The sequence below is a fragment of the Balaenoptera borealis genome (assembly GCF_965194805.1).
Source record: "Balaenoptera borealis genome assembly, chromosome: 11".
In the NCBI taxonomy this organism is placed as follows: domain Eukaryota; kingdom Metazoa; phylum Chordata; class Mammalia; order Artiodactyla; family Balaenopteridae; genus Balaenoptera; species Balaenoptera borealis.
In genome coordinates, this window is record NC_138868.1 from 31,789,835 (window position 1) to 31,804,519 (window position 14,685).

At 41.6% G+C, this 14,685-nt stretch overlaps 1 protein-coding gene across 1 annotated transcript; it reads right to left on the minus strand.

Annotated features, from left to right (window-relative positions):
* Positions 1-622: 622 nt before the first annotated feature.
* Positions 623-2,731, minus strand: FIBIN (fin bud initiation factor homolog). The gene has a single exon (XM_082342523.1). The coding sequence runs from the start codon at positions 2,221-2,223 to the stop codon at positions 1,588-1,590; it is 636 nt and encodes a 211-aa protein (XP_082198649.1). The 5' UTR covers positions 2,224-2,731; the 3' UTR covers positions 623-1,587.
* Positions 2,732-14,685: the final 11,954 nt, after the last annotated feature.

A 14,685-nucleotide genomic window follows, 5' to 3' on the forward strand; every position in this document is an offset into this window, starting at 1 on the left:
GATATTGGACACTTCAGAGGATTAGAAAACTGGATTCCTCGTGCATGGGAGAGAAAAAAATGGCTCCCTGTTGAAGAATAGATTATGAACACTTATTTCCCAGTGTGTGTGTGTGTGTGTGTGTGTGTGTGCCTATGTATGAAAGGAAAGCATATTTAAGGTAAGGGTGAGGATTGGCTGGGAAAAGATATGAAATAAAGTGCATTTCCATTTTAAAAATCATTAATGAAATAACGTAGACCTGTCTTCAAAGTTATTAAACATCACTGTAGTTCCTACAGCTTAGAACGGAGCCTTCCCTCTGCATTCTGACGGCATATAAGCTCTGAGCCTTGCCATAAACTTTTCCAATTAATTCTAGGGGAAAACTAGAGAAAATTGGAGTTTTTAGGCAGACCAGCAGAGATCAAGTTTTGGCACAGCCTAGATTTTATTTTTTTCCTTTTGAGGATGGTAAGGGTGGCCAGGGAAGGGAGGATTGCCAAATACGTAGCGATCCCTCTGCCTTCTTTATCATATACTCTAAGTAAACTGGCTTCAATCCCAGCCTTCTCTTGCCTTTTGCACTGGCTCCTCTTTGCAGTATGAAAGTTATGAATATAAATTAGAAAATAAGCAGGTATTATATGAGAACATATTTATTGGCTGAATAATAAAACTTAGTTAAGGAGTTATGAGAATTAAAATTCCCTCTACTTGAAGTACAAGTTTTCAATAAGCAAACAGAAGCAAAACCCTTAAATGAGAAAGAATACACTGGTAACCTAAATCACAGGCATTTGGGGGTGTGTCAAGGCAAGCTACCTACTCCTTTGTAATGGATTGCAGTGCCGATGACACAGACACACAATGAGAGACACAGCAAATCAGCATATCACAGGAGTGCATAATCCCCACAAACCTTAGACTTCTTGAATGTGACCCCTTTAACTTACACACACCCACAGCGGCACAGCAGACATCTCCCTGCAAAAGGTGATTTGCCTATAGTTTCTAGCCAATACTTAAGGAAAAAAACAAACCAAAAAACCCAAATCCAAAACCAAAAAGAAAACAACTAAAGACCATGGTTAATAAATAAGAAGGAAAAGGAGAAGAAACCGGCAACTTCCATCCTCTGGCAGGCACGCTGACCTCATCTGAAAAACAGGCGACTTTGACAGCTTTCAGAGGCCAGGGGAGAAGGCTGAAGGCAGAAAGGAGCTATGCACATGCTCCCTGGGTATTTTCACATAATCTTCAGGATGAGGAAGATTAAACATTCCCTACTGCATAAACTGTGTCCTTTCAGATGTGGCTGAAACAGGTGTCTCTGCAGAGATATAAAGCCCCTCTAGGAAAGGCAGGAGACATGGTTTTAAATTCTTCTTTCCAGGTGACAAATCAATAGCAATCACATAAATAGTGTACAAAACTAAAACCACTCAACTCTCACTTCTTTCTTGTTAGGATCACATCAGATCACTCTCCAAGTGCAAATCTGGTTATAAAAAGTAATAAGTATATGGGAAAAAGTCCCGTCTCTGTCCCCCACCTTCCACCACGGGTCTGATTTGATTCCCTCTCCCTGGAAGTTTGCCCTTCCACCTACACTTTAAGATAATCGTTTTTCAGCCGACCTAGCCGGGTCCCGTGGCTCCTGATGGTGAGGGCCAGCAGCTCGTATTTGTCCCTGAGCCCCACAGAGATGTCGAGCGTTTCCTTCAGCAGGGACCTGGTGTGGACCAGCATCCCCAAGAAGTCCTCGTTGAGCCTGCTGTCTTGCCGGCTGTCCTGTTCCTGGCCCTGCTTGAACTTGCTTTCCAGCTCAGTGAGAGACTTGTCCGAGTTGGAGTAGGCATCCCCGATCTGGTGGGACTCCCGCCGCAGATACTTGCCGTAGCTCTCCTCCCCGTCCAGGTCGTAGGAGATGCTCTTACTGATGCCCTCCAGCACGCGCCCCGCGTCCTCCACCTGGCGGCCCAGCACGGTGAACTCCTCCCGCAGCGTGAGGCTCAGCAGACTGCTGGCGGGGCTCCCCTCCCCCTGAGAGCAGCGCCGGTGGTCACTCACCCTGAAGAGCAGCTGGCACTTCTCGGGGTCATCGTTCTCCTCGTAGTCCCCGTCGGGCACAAAGTAGTGGTGCAGAGTCCCATTGGACATCTCTGGATAGAGAGGGCCGTCGAAATAGCCTTGACACAGGTGGCACAGAAAACCCATCCAGAGGAACTTCATGAACACCATCCTGGATATTCAGGATGACGGGGGGACCGCTGGAGAAGACTCTTCGCCCAGGCGCGAGGAAGCGGGGCGGGGGGGTGGGGTCCCCTAGGGAGTCAGCGCCTCCCTGAGACGGCGTCAGCCTCGGTCCCAGTAGCCTCGCTGCACCCTGGCGCCCCCTCCCCAACTGGCTTCATGTGGCTGCGGCACCAGAGCCTGGGAAGCAGCCGCCGCAGCCCGCAGCCCAGGATGCACCCTCGCTCTGAGCTCCTGCGCTCGCTCGGGTAGCTGGAACTCAGCCGGCTCCCTCCCGACGGGATCCCGGCACGGATGGGGAACCCCTCCTCCAGCTCTCTGGCTGGACGCTGGCTGGCTCCGTTGCCCCACTCTGGCTCTCTGAGCTCCCCGTTGCTCCTTGGGAAATGGAGCCTGTAGCTGGAGAGAAAGGTTCTTGCCCTCTGATACTATTTCAACTCCTGGACTGGGTGGGAATGCGGAGCTTTTCCTTTGGCTAATGATATCCTGAGGATCTCTTTGCTCTCAAATTACAGCTGGTTTCGTCACTTGGAAGCCAGGGAACAAGTTTGGAAAGAAACCTCTCACCAGGTCTGTGCTATTAAAGGTACAGGGTCTCTTTTTGAGGATTGGTAAGGAGACCCCGGAAAATAGAATTTAGCTTGAAGGAGAAAATGGGAAGAGGATGAATAGAATTCCCATAACAGAAAGACTGTTTTGCTATTAACGAATCGGGAGGAAGGGTAATTACCCTGGAGAAATGCCATTTCACAACTTAAAATTGTTTCCAAAACAATAAAATAAATGGCAGTTAGATTGCATTCTGTGGATATGTCTATTTTTAGCATCAAAACGTTTATGGCTTTAAAGGAAAATTCGAAGTGTATGAAATTGCAGTTTTGTTTGGAAATGGTTAGTTAATTAAATTTACAATAACAATACTCTGGTAGAAATAGGAATATAGAAAACTGATTAACGTATGGTTGCTAGTATGTATAGGAACAAAAGCTGATAAATGGAATTTTGCCAGTTTAATAAGTTAATGGGCAACTGAGATAATTGTTTAATTTCATGAAAGCCCATCCTTGCTAAGCTCCTCCATTGCATCTTTAACCTAACACCTTTACAGCTATTGCCTCTTTTGGGACACTTAAAAGTTTTGAAGAATATGGGACTGGTACTGTTATCTCCAGTTTTCTGGGTGGAGAACCCAAGGGATAGAAAGTTAAACAAATTATTTATTATCACAAAGATTGCAGTTCAGCCAGCCAGGACTCATTAAGTCACTGGGTCTTTTAATTTAATTTAGAAAAAAAAGTATTTTTTTCACCAGGCCATCTTAGTTTTTGATTTATGAATTACTTAGCATATTGCCCTCCTTCAGGCCATCTCATTTGTTCATCGAATGTTTATTGAGCATTTATCATTTGCCAGAGTCTATTTTGTTCACAGAAAGAGCAGTGAACAAAAATAGAGAGAAATCCTTGCCTTCCTGGAGCTTACATTCTGGGACATGGAAAGGAAATTAATATAAATAAATAAGAGATATTGTATGTCGAATAGGGTAGTGGAGGAGAAGACAGGGAAGGAGTGGGAAAACAGGCAGCATCCCTATTTCTACGGTTATTTCCTCTTTCTGCCTTGAAATGTACCTGAAACACTCAAGTGATTTGCCTGTGTTTATGCTTATCTCCCTCTCAGAATCATAAGGCACTGGTGTCATTTAGCGCCACAGTGCCATACTTGCTGCCATCACTTTCAATGACATAAACAACCCTAGCTAGACAGTGAGAAGTCCAGTTACGTAATTGGGTATTTGTCGATGTGGTGCCACATGCATAGATTTTGAGGAACATGTTGACCACACATTTTAATTTTTATCCAGATACTTGGCATCGTGAAAACGTAGGTCAAATGAGTTTTCTTAGTGTTTATGCTAACTAAAGACTATGACATTTTCACTGTGTTTCAGCAGAAAACTCCAACTTTCTCCATTTGAGAGACTGGACTCTTGGACTCAAGTGCCATATTGCTTCATTCCTTTTCCCCTGGCACCTTGACAAATGACAACAGATGGATTCAAATTGGCCAGTCAGCCAAGAAAAGCAAGAGGAATTTACTCTGATTCACTCGACTTCTTGCACAATCCCTTCTCTGACTTGCTAACCAATTCAACTAAACAAGCCTATTTTAAGCACTTACTACTACTTGCCGCCCACTATGTGCAGGGCACAGTGTTAAGTTGGCTACAGATACAAAGGTGTGCAATAAAGAGTTACAGCCTCCAAAGAGCTTGCTCTTTGGTTGAAGAGTCAGATGTGTATATACACACACAGTATTTGCTTTTTCCTGCAGTTACCTCCTTTAAAAGACAAACCGTATGTCACAAAGCTGGAAGGAATCATTCTGGTGCAAGTAACTGAAGGTCCAATTTAATCAGACTAAAGGCAAAGGAAATTCCTTGACTTACAGAAAGTCTAAGATTAGATTGTTTTCACCCCAAACCTGTCCAGAATCTAGTTTTTCTCTTACCATTTTTTTGATTCTACTTCCTCAGTTTATATTCATTCTTGGGCAGTCTCTTTCATTTGTGGTTCCAAGATGGCTACCAGTGTCTTCTGTGGGTTACAGACTTCTTTGTTCATGTCTAGCAGGAATGGCAGATTAGATTTCCTGGTAGCTCAAATACAGGTCCTTCAGATCAGCCTCAGTGGCCACAGTTGGTCTGATTTAGAAGATGAATCCGTCCTTGAACCAGGCTGATCAGAGTCAGAGGTTTGGGATAGCCAGTGGGCTTAAGACAATAAGGACCCAGTTCTGCAGCCGAATACAAGTTACCACGCAAACTATATAGCTGGGAAACAGGAACCTGCTTAACAAGGGGACAGCGTGCGAAAAGATTCTGGGGAAGTAACTGCAAATATTCCCCCTTCCCCATGCTTTTGTCTTCAGTATCCACTTCTGAAAGACACTGGTACCCTATTGCAGTTCTGTGCTGGTAAGCGTTCAACAGTAGGCTTGAGGGGAGAAAAGAACCCCCTTTCTAGCATTTGCTGATTTCCATGGGGTAAATATTCTCACCATGGCTGATGCCATTGAATGCAGAGTTAGAATGACATGTGCAACGACACATCATTATATAGCATTCCTATCATACAGATACTTTAGACACAGATGACCACAAAAGCATAGAATATAGTAAAATGTAGTAAAATCATTAAGAACTGATGAGTTTTACTTATGCATTCCCTTTAATTTAGTATAATTTATTTAATTGTAAGTTTAGATAACTTAATTTTTAATAATGATGATCGATGTTTAACAACTGACTTGCATAATTCCTGAAAACCTAAAAACTGGCTCTCATGAGCCAGTGCCAGCCAGCTCCAGCCCGCTGTAGCCTTTTGCCTTAAACACTTCATTTCATTCACTTTTTATAAACGTTTGTTCATACATTCTTCGTATATGCCCAATTCCATCTTGGGCTGGTCTACCAGGATCAGAGTTAAGGTGGGCTTCTGAGGATTGGTCTAAAATAAATGGAGCCAGAGGACACATCTAAACACAGACATGCCACATAGAGGACTTTGAAGAGTAAAATCAAGAAGCACCACCTGCTGAAAGGTACATCAGTTGAGTTTAGGGCTGAAGATTAGAGACAAAGTTGAGGGACAGAAACTGGGTGAATTCAAGAATAAAGGAGGACCTCAGGGGCAGGGGCCAGAGTCATATAGATGTCATGTAGATGAACACCGTTGCCCAATACCAGCTTCTTATATGCAATCCTTGCTATGCAGTGCCAGCAGGTTTGGCTAGCTTAAAACTTGCTTATCCCTTATCCTTTTCAGTGCACTTTAAAATCTTGCTCCTTTGGCCCAGTTAACACTTCAGAGAAGGAAGGAGGAATTCAGGTTGGCACCCTGAGCCTAAAGACCTGTAAGCTATCTTAAGCTCTGTGACTTACCCCTGACAGGATTTTTTGTGATCCTCTGACTGTTTCTGATTATGGTAATGGTAGAACTTTTATAGAAAAGGGCCTTGTATGCATTAAGTATAAGAAAGGTTGGGGAGATTAGGTTCCACTGTATAGTCTTTTAGACTATATTTGGTTTCCAACCCAAAAGGAGCCTCTGGGAAGTGGAGGCTCCCCAAATCCCCCCAAAACTGTCAGGTTGAATTCATCCCTGGACCATGTCAAAGAAGATAAATGAACAAAGGGAATTAGCCTGGACCAGAATAGGGGTCCTGGGGTGGGAGAAGAGGGGAAAAAATAAAGGGGGGAAGATGAGAAGGACACAGTATTTAGCACTTTGGGGATTATGTGATCAATTAACATGTCAGTAGCTTTGATTGAGCAGCCATTGTTTACAAAGGGTGGGAAGGAGAGAGGAATAGAAATGGATGAGAAAGAAAGAAAAGAGAGAAGTAGGGAATGAGGAAGGTAGCAAGGAAAGAAGGAAGAAAAGACAGAAGGAAGAAAAGAAGGAAGAGAGTGGAATACATTTTGATTTTCTAGTCAACTATTTGTCACATTAACTCAGTGAAATGGTCATTATTATTTACTTTAAGAACATTGGTTAGGGGCAGAGGAGAGTTAATTAACAAGAACAATCACACAAAGTTCCCATCAAAATTAGGCAATAGGGCTTCCCTGGTGGCACAGTGGTTAAGAATCTGCCTGTCAGTGCAGGGGACACGGGTTTGAGTCCTGGTCCGGGAAGATCCCACACGCCGTGGAGCAACTAAGCCCATGCACCACAACTACTGAGCCTGTACTCTAGAGCCCCTGAGCCACAACTACTGAGCCCACGTGCCACAACTACCAAAGTCTACATGCCTAGAGCCCACGCTCCGCAACAAGAGAAGACACCGCAATGAGAAGCCTGCGCACCACAATGAAGAGTAGCCCCCGCTTGCCACAACTAGAGAAAGCCCGTGCGCAGCAACAAAGACCCAATGCGGCCAAAAATAAATAACAAAATAAAGTAAATAAATTTATTAAAAAATAGGCAATAAACTCACCTATGAAATCATAATTAGAATGGTTACAAGGAAATAAGTATAATGTGTGAAGAGAGTGATTAGTTCTCCCATCTTTCTCTATTAGTCAGAATAGGCATGATATGCTGTGGTAACAAACATCACTAAATGTTAGCACCAAATTCAAGTCTACTGCAGCTCAAGGTGACTCAGTACATCTCCTCTATGTGGCAACTCTACCTGACCATTTACAACATGAGACCTCCTTGGTTAACGTGGCAGGGGAAGAGGGCTCCAGAGAGACACGTGCTGCACTTAAATGCTCTGGCTCAGAAGTGACACATGCCACTTTGCACACTGCCTATTGGCCAGTGACATGACCCTGCCTTGGTGCAAAGGGAAGGGGAGTCTAATTCTTTCACATGCCCAGAAGGAGAGGAAAACCAGATGTGGAAGAACATTAGGTATCTCTACCATACTTTCCAGAAAAAAAAGCTATTAGAAATATTGTAGAACTGCCAAACAGGAAATGAGGATGTAGGTTGTGAAATAGATTCTACAATAATGCAAATATTTCTTATTTGCAGCTAGGTTAGAAAATACTCTCAAAGAAAAGACTATAAGCACTTATTTTATTGTCACTACCACATTCAAGGAGTCTGTGATCCTATCCACCCATTTCACCCACCAACACAGTCTATGCTAATCATAGAGGAAAGAGCTAGAGAGAGTCAGAGAGGTGGAGTAGGAGAGTCTGAAGGAAGGGAGGGAGGTCAAGAGTATGTGGAGGGTTTCCAGGAAGGTACAGAGGGAAAGCATGGTATCAGGTAGAGGACCATCCTTAGCTGAAGGGGATTCTGAGGACACAGGTACAAGAAATAATGCATATGGTGGTGGGGAAGGGAGGGGATGGAGGGGGGCAGTTAAATTCTCAGGGAGGAGACGCATCACTGAAAATAAGAGCTAGGGGGTCCAGAGGAGAGAAGGAGAGTGCTACTAAGAGGCTGGGTCTTGAGCCAGGGATCAAATAGTGTCTGTCTGTGCAGCACCATGCCATGTAAGCTAAGAACATTATAAGGATTCAGAGTCATTTGGGAGGGATTTTATCCACCACTGTAGATGCCTCAATGGCTTCCCACTGCACTTTGACTGAAATTCAGCTTCCTTAGTTAGCCTACCAGATCTTGCACTGTCTGGTCCCCGCTTCTCAATTTCCACCTCCTGCAACGCCCCACTTTGTTCACTATGCTTAAGCCATATGGGATTCTTGTTCAAATTTGTTCTCATCTCAAAGTCTTAACTCGTTCTGTTTTCCCTGCCTAGAACCCTCTTACCCAACTCCTGTCCTGGCTCATGCCTACTCTCGCATGTCTTAACTGTAATGCCATTTCCTCTAAAAGTCCCTCCTTGATTTCCAGATTTTACTTAGTTCTCCCGAGCATTCCTTATCGTACCACCCTGTTCTTTTCCTCATGGCACTTTCCACTATTTATAACTGTACTTTATGTATTCATTTGTTCTAGGTTTGTCAGTCCAGCTCAACTTACAGCATATGAAGATAGGAGCTATGTTCACTTCTCTCTCCCCAGTGCCTGGCACAGTGCCTGAATCATAGGAGGTGCTTAATGAGCATTCGTCAGCAAACCCTAGGTTAAGTTGATCACTTCCTATTTAGTGTTTGACAAAATGTTTTTGTAGTATTTCAGAGGTACTTGTTCTTTGTTTTTTTGTAATGTGTATTGCATTGCATTGGGTTTCTGTTAAACTGGTCTATCTCCCCTACTTAACTGTGAGTTCCCAAGTGTAAGAATGTGTTTTATTTACCTTTATTTTCTCTGTGATTATCACAGAGCCAAGCGTATAGCAAGGACCAAATATTTGTTAGTTGTTATGATAGCTAAACTGTAGAATTTAAGGAATTCTATTATTTAATGATGGTCAGATAATCCATCTTATTTGAGCACATGTTTTATCCAGCCAACAGTCAGCCAGTGATGTCTCACACTTAATCCGGATGATCCTGGCAGGAGAGAAGGGAAGAGCCCTATGCATTCCAATATTCAGAACATTCAGAAGGGAGTATCACTCAGAAGGGTGACTTTTGACCCACTCTAAGTAAACTATGCAGCAGTCTGTACATGTGATCCTAGTGTTCTGGTCTATAAGCTTCAGAAGCATCAGACCACCCTGCAGAGTAGTTTGTTATTTGCCTGGTAAAGATTTTCACTTTTCGGCTGTTGAAAGCGCATGCCTGGGTTGTGGTTGAACCAGGTTGGAGAAGAATCTGGCCTTGTTTATTTCCCCTCTTTAAGCAGTGTTTTTATTTTTCCTTATTTTAATTCTCAGGTCCGGTAGAATCGGGGGAGATGAGAAAAGGTAGAAACAGCATATGAGAGAGTAAATTTATTGGTCTCACTTCAATTCTGCAGGCACTTTGTTCAGCAGCCCACATGGGGAAATAGGAGGAGTAGATGCAGGTCTACACTCTGTGGAGGCCGTGGGAAACATGGGTGCAAAGAGTCTGCAAATTGAAGTGTACAGTGAGGATCACAAGAGAGGGTCCCACAAAGACTGTGATGGTTTTAGGGAGTTGAATTTCACATCTGATTGGGAACAGGACAAGTGTCATGGAATTTTTAAGCGAAGAGCCACTGACTGAGGTTACCGAGGAACAAAGGGGCTGAGTCAGTCCCCTTATTTAAGGCGTTCTGCTGTTTCTGGTCTCAATAAAACTTACAAAGGAGCCCATGAAATGGCCAAAGAGGTGTCCCTCAGAAATCAGCCTGGGCAGGAAATGGAGGGTTGTGGCAGGGTTAGTATTCACATTTTTCTTTCTTTTCTTTGTTAGAAAAGAGGAATATCTTCCACACTTGGGTTTCTTGGTTCTTGGCTGCCTTTTTTTTTTTTTTTAAACATCTTTATTGGAGTATAATTGCTTTACAATGGTGTGTTAGTTTCTGCTTTATAACAAAGTGAATCAGTTATACATATACATATGTTCCCATATCTCTTCCCTCTTGCATCTCCCTCCCTCCCACCCTCCCTATCCCACCCCTCTAGGTGGTCACAAAGCACCAAACTGATCTCCCTGTGCTATGTGGCTGCTTCCCACTAGCTATTTATTTTACATTTGGTAGTGTATATATGTCCATGACACTCTCTCACCCTGTCACATCTTACCCCTCCCCCTCCCCATATCCTCAAGTCCATTCTCTAGTAGGTCTGTGTCTTTATTCCCATCTTGCCACTAGGTTCTTCATGACCTTTTTTTCCCCTTAGATTCCATATATATGTGTTAGCATACTGTATTTGTTTTTCTCTCTCTGACTTACTTCACTCTGTATGACAGACTCTAACTCCATCCACCTCACTACAAATACCTCCATTTCATTTCTTTTTATGGCTGAGTAATATTCCATTGTATATATGTGCCACATCTTCTTTATCCATTCATCCGATGATGGACACTTAGGTTGCTTCCATGTCCTGGCTATTGTAAATAGAGCTGCAATGAACATTTTGGTACATGACTCTTTTTGAATTATGGTTTTCTCAGGGTATATGCCCAGCAGTGGGATTGCTGGGTCATATGGTAGTTCTATTTTTAGTTTTTTAAGGAACCTCCATACTGTTCTCCATAGTGGCTGTATCAATTTACATTCCCACCAACAGTGCAAGAGTGTTGCCTTTTCTCCACACCCTCTCCAGCATTTACTATTTCTAGATTTTTTGATGATGGCCATTCTGACCGGTGTGAGATGATACCTCATTGTAGTTTTGATTTGCATTTCTCTAATGATTAATGATGTTGAGCATTCTTTCATGTGTCTGTTGGCCATCTGTATATCTTCTTTGGAGAAATGTCTATTTAGGTCTTCTGCCCATTTTTGGATTGGGTTGTTTGTTTTTTTGTTATTGAGCTGCATGAGCTGCTTGTAAATCTTGGAGATTAATCCTTTGTCAGTTGCTTCATTTGCAAATATTTTCTCCCATTCTGATGGTTGTCTTTTGGTCTTGTTTATGGTTTCCTTTGCTGTGCAAAAGCTTTTAAGTTTCATTAGGTCCCATTTGTTTATTTGTGTTTTTATTTCCATTTCTCTAGGAGCTGGGTCAAAAGGATCGTGTGGTGATTTATGTCATAGAGTGTTCTGCCTATGTTTTCCTCTAAGAGTTTGATAGTGTCTGGCCTTACATTTAGGTCTTTAATCCATTTTGAGTTTATTTTTGTGTATGGTGTCAGGGAGTGCTCTAATTTCATACTTTTACATGTACCTGTCCAATTTTCCCAGCACCACTTATTGAAGAGGCTGTCTTTTCTCCACTGTATATGCTTGCCTCCTTTATCAAAGATAAGGTGACCATATGTGCATGGGTTTATCTCTGGGCTTTCTATCCTGTTCCATTGATCTATATTTCTGTTTTTGTGCCAGTAACAAACTGTCTTGATTACTGTAGCTTTGTAAATATAGTCTGAAGTCAGGGAGCCTGATTCCTCCAGGTCCATTTATTGTTCTCAAGATTGCGTTGGCTATTCGGGGTCTTTGGTGTTTCCATACAAATTGTGAATTTTTTTGTTCTAGTTCTGTGAAAAATGCCAGTGGTAGTTTGATAGGGATTGCATTGAATCTGTAGATTGCTTTGGGTGGTAGAGTCATTTTCACAATGTTGATTCTTCCAATCCAGGAACATGGTATATCTCTCCATCTATTTGTATCATCTTTAATTTCTTTCATCAGTGTCTTATAATTTTCTGCATACAGGTCTTTTGTCTCCTTAGGTAGGTTTATTCCTAGGTATTTTATTCTTTTTGTTGCAATGGTAAACGGGAGTGTTTTCTTAATTTCACTTTCAGATTTTCCATGATTAATGTATAGGAATTCAAGAGATTTCTGTGCATTAATTTTGTATTCTGCTACTTTACCAAATTCATTGATTAGCTCTAGTAGTTTTCTGGTAGCATCTTTAGGATTCTCGATGTATAGTATCATGTCATCTGCAAACAGTGACAGCTTTACTTCTTCTTTTCCGATTTGGATTCCTTTTATTTCTTTTTCTTCTCTGATTTCTGTGGCTAACACTTCCAAAACTATGTTGAATAATAGTGGTGAGAGTGAGCAACCTTGTCTTGTTCCTGATCTTAGTGGAAATGGTTTCAGTTTTTCACCATTGAGGACAATGTTGGCTGTGGGTTTGTCATATATGGCCTTTATTATGTTGAGGAAAGTTCCCTCTATGCCTACTTTCTGCAGGGCTTTTATCATAAATGGGTGTTGAATTTTGTCAAAAGCTTTCTCTGCATCTATTGAGATGATCATATGGTTTTTCTCCTTCAATTTGTTAATATGACGTATCACGTTGATTGATTTGCGTATATTGAAGAATCCTTGCATTCCTGGAATAAACCCCACTTGATCATGGTGTATGATCCTTTTAATGTGCTGTTGGATTCTGTTTGCTAGTATTTTATTGAGGATTTTTGCGTCTATGTTCATCAGTGATATTGGCCTATAGTTTTCTTTCTTTGTGACATCTTTGTCTGGTTTTGGTATCAGGGTGATGGTGGCCTTGTAGAATGAGTTTGGGAGTGTTCCTCCCTCTGCAATATTTTGGAAGAGTTTGAGAAGGATAGGTGTTAGCTCTTCTCTAAATGTTTGATAGAATTCACCTGTGAAGCCATCTGGTCCTGGGCTTTTGTTTGTTGGAAGAGTTTTAATCACAGTTTCAATTTCAGTGCTTGTGATTGGGCTGTTCATATTTTCTATTTCTTCCTGGTTCAGCCTCGGCAGGTTGTGCATTTCTAAGAATCTGTCCATTTCTTCCAGGTTGTCCATTTTATTGGCATAGAGTTGCTTGTAGTAATCTCTCATGATCGTTTGTATTTCTGCAGTGTCAGTGGTTACTTCTCCTTTTTCATTTCTAATTCTATTGATTTGAGTCTTCTCCCTTTTTCTCTTGATGAGTCTGGCTAATGGTTTATCAATTTTGTTTATCTTCTCAAAGAACCGGCTTTTAGTTTTATTGATCTTTGCTATTGTCTCCTTCATTTCTTTTTCATTTATTTATGATCTGATCTTTATGATTTCTTTCCTTCTGCTAGCTTTGGGGTTTTCTTGTTCTTCTTTCTCTAATTGCTTTAGGTGCAAGGTTAGGTTGTTTATTCGAGATGTTTCCTGTTTCTTGACGTAGGCTTGTATTGCTATAAACTTCCCTCTTAGAACTGCTTTTGCTGCATCCCATAGGTTTTGGGTCATCGTGTCTCCATTGTCATTTGTTTCTAGGTATTTTTTGATTTCCCCTTTGATTTCTTCAGTGATCACTTCGTTATTAAGTAGTGTATTGTGTAGCCTCCATGTGTTTGTATTTTTTACAGATCTTTTCCTGTAATTGATATCTAGTCTCATAGCGTTGTGGTCAGAAAAGATACTTGCTACGATTTCAATTTTCTTAAATTTACCAAGGCTTGATTTGTGACCCAAGATATGATCTATCCTGGAGAATGTTCCATGAGCACTTGAGAAAAATGTGTATTCTGTTGTTTTTGGGTGGAATGTCCTATAAATATCAATTAAGTCCATCTTGTTTAATGTATCATTTAAAGCTTGTGTTTCCTTATTTATTTTCATTTTGGATGATCTGTCCATTGGTGAAAGTGGGGTGTTAAAGTCCCCTACTATGATTGTGTTGCTGGCGATTTCCCCTTTCATGGCTGCTAGTTTTTGCCTTATATATTGAGGTGCTCCTATGTTGGGTGCATAAATATTTATAATTGTTATACCTTCCTCTTGGATCGATCCCTTGATCATTATATAGTGTCCTTCTTTGTCTCTTGTAATAGTCTTTATTTTAAAGTCTATTTTGTCTGATATGAGAATTGCTACTCCAGCTTTCTTTTGATTTCCATTTGCATGGAATATCTTTTTCCATCCCCTCACTTTCAGTCTGTATGTGTCTCTAGGTCTGAAGTGGGTCTCTTGTAGACAGCATATATATGGGTCTTGTTTTTGTATCCATTCAGCCAGCCTGTGTCTTTTGGTGGGAGCATTTAATCCATTTACATTTAAGGTAATTATTGATATGTATGTTCCTATTCCCATTTTCTTAAATGTTTTGGGTTTGTTATTGTAGGTGTTTTCCTTCTCTTGTGTTTCTTGCCTAAAGAAGTTCCTTTAGCATTTGTTGTAAAGCTTGTTTGGTGGTGCTGAACTCTCTCAGCTTTTGCTTGTCTGTAAAGGTTTTAATTTCTCCATCAAATCTGAATGAGATCCTTGCTGGGTAGAGTAATCTTGGTTGTAGGTTTTTCTCCTTCATCACTTTAAGTATATCCTGCCCCTCCCTTCTGGCTTGCAGAGTTTCTGCTGAAAGATCAGCTGTTAACCTTATGGGGATTCCCTGTGTGTTATTTGTTGTTTTTCCCTTGCTGCTTTTAATATGTTTTCTTTATATTTAGTTTTTGATAGTTTGATTAATATGTGTCTTGGCGTGTTTCTCCTT

What these genes read in the sequence shown, in the direction of transcription:
- FIBIN (XM_082342523.1), bottom strand. Translation starts at nt 2,223, where the DNA reads ATGGTGTTCATGAAGTTCCTCTGGATGGGTTTTCTGTGCCACCTGTGT.